Source organism: Etheostoma cragini, chromosome 8, assembly GCF_013103735.1.
Source record: "Etheostoma cragini isolate CJK2018 chromosome 8, CSU_Ecrag_1.0, whole genome shotgun sequence".
Lineage (NCBI taxonomy): Eukaryota > Metazoa > Chordata > Actinopteri > Perciformes > Percidae > Etheostoma > Etheostoma cragini.
The window spans coordinates 195,944-197,929 of record NC_048414.1 but is presented as its reverse complement, the minus strand read 5'-3'; the positions used below and the strand labels follow the sequence as shown (position 1 = coordinate 197,929).

Sequence of the window (1,986 nt, the reverse complement as noted above, 5' to 3'; positions counted from 1 at the left end):
GGGGGTCCTTATGTGAGCCAGCTTTGTTGTAGTGCTTGATGGTTTTTGTGACTACACTTGGGGACGCATTCAAAGTTTTCACCATTTTCCGGAGCAAATGCCCTTCATTTCTTAAAGTAACGATGACCTCGTTTCTCTTCTCTCAGCACGGACCCGGGCTTCTTACGGCCCGCGGGCCACATCCGGCCCTTTGTGCGCCCCTGTCCGGCCCGCGTGGGGCCAATCATAAATTACAAAATAAATTAAAATAATATCTATGTCGACTGTGCTGCTTATGTTTTGAAAAGCGTTATTTGTATTACTTGCGTTTGGACGTACGCGTGTGCGTGATTGTGAGTGAAGGTGAACAGCAATCACAAATTACAAAATTAATTAAAAATTAACCATTTCAGGGACTACCTCAGGAAGCTCATTGACAGAACACCGGGGGGGGGGGGTACTCTGAAGAAACTAGAATGTAAGACATGTTTTCAGGTATTTCTACTTTGTTGTTAAGTCCATAATTCCTCATGTGTTCATTCATAGTTCTGATGCTTCAGAGATGATCTACAATGGAAACAGTCCTGAAGATAAAGGATCTCATTGGAGGAGAAGGGGGGTCCAAACGTTTGGTCTCTACTGTGTATAATATATAATATTTGTGTCTGACCTCCACGGTCCGGCGAGCCTCTCTGATCATGAACTCCAGTCCTCCGAAGGGCGCCGGCGTGGAGCCGGGGGCGTCCCCGTCCGAGTCGCTGTCCTCGGAGTCGTTGAGAGAAACCACCACAGACTTGTGTCGAGGCAGCTGCAGGAACACAGAGACATTATTATTATTATTATTATTATCATCATCATCATCATCATCATCCAGCCAACACATGGCCTCCACCCGTCACAGCACGCCACCCCCCCCCCCGATCACTTCCTGCCGAAACTACCAAGCAACTACTTTACTTCTGTTGTGATTTTCAGACAGAAACAGAAACACACAAGTTGCACCGATCCCTGTTCTTGTCCCGTGTTCAGACTTTTATTTGGAAAATTTAAAATAAGTGTTTTTCTCCCTATATATACATATTAATACATATGCATAATGTGTATACAAACCATATATCTTTCTATTATTGTTTATATGTATATTAGGGCTGCACAATTAATCGAATTTCAATGTGTGTAATGAAAAAGATTTTCTATTTTATGCGTAATATTCCAACTTTTTTCTTAAGATTTTATTGACTTTTATTTCAATACCTTTTTTATTTAAATGCATAACGACTCCATGTATGAATCCTGAATCCAGTGACTACTTCCTCAGAAAACTACTTTAAAGATATGAACTCCCACCCATTCCCATCAAAATATTTAGATTCTTATTATCAAAGTAGTCCAAGTTTTTGTAAACCGATCTCCAGAGACTCCTACTTATGGACAGGGCCTGGGGGGGGCTAGCATGGAAGGCGGAGGCTCGGTCCTGGACGCGGCGGCCGCAGGTTCGAACCCATCTGACCCTTCCTAACCTGTATGACCTCTGTCTCTCCTTTCCTGTCTGAAGTCTGTCCTTTCTAACCAATCTTTAATCTGTCCTGTGTGGACAGCATCGAACAAGCGGCTCAGATGAAGGAGACGTAAAACGCAGGATGACGTCACTGGAACCCAGCGCTGTGATTGGCTGTGTGTTCTCACCACCAGTGGCGCCCTGGCAGCGTGGTGTCCTCTGCTGAACTTGTTGCTGCGTGACGGAGCGACGGCGTTTAAACTGAAGGCGCTCAGGTTCCCTCTGATTGGCTGCTGGACGGCTTCCGCCGGCGGACAGCTGGGGGACGCAGGGCTGCTGGAGATCTGGTCCTGGAGACCGAAACCACAGCGGAAGGTTAATAACACCCAGCGGGCGGTCAATAACACCCAGTGGACGCTCAATAACCCTTAATAACACCCAGCGGACGGTTAATTACCCTTAATAACACCCAGCGGGCGGTCAATAACCCTTAATAACACCCAGCGGGC

The 1,986-nt window shown here is 46.1% G+C and overlaps 1 protein-coding gene across 1 annotated transcript in view; it reads left to right on the top strand.

The window, feature by feature from the left end:
* The window catches only part of LOC117948950 (zinc finger C3H1 domain-containing protein-like), a 21,649-nt gene that overhangs the window by 7,602 nt on the left and 12,061 nt on the right, over positions 1-1,986 (top strand). The window contains exons 9-10 of the mRNA XM_034878921.1: positions 147-213; positions 1,672-1,852. Of these exons, the coding sequence (XP_034734812.1) occupies positions 147-213; positions 1,672-1,852 (248 nt within the window). The remainder of the gene's footprint in view (positions 1-146; positions 214-1,671; positions 1,853-1,986) is intronic.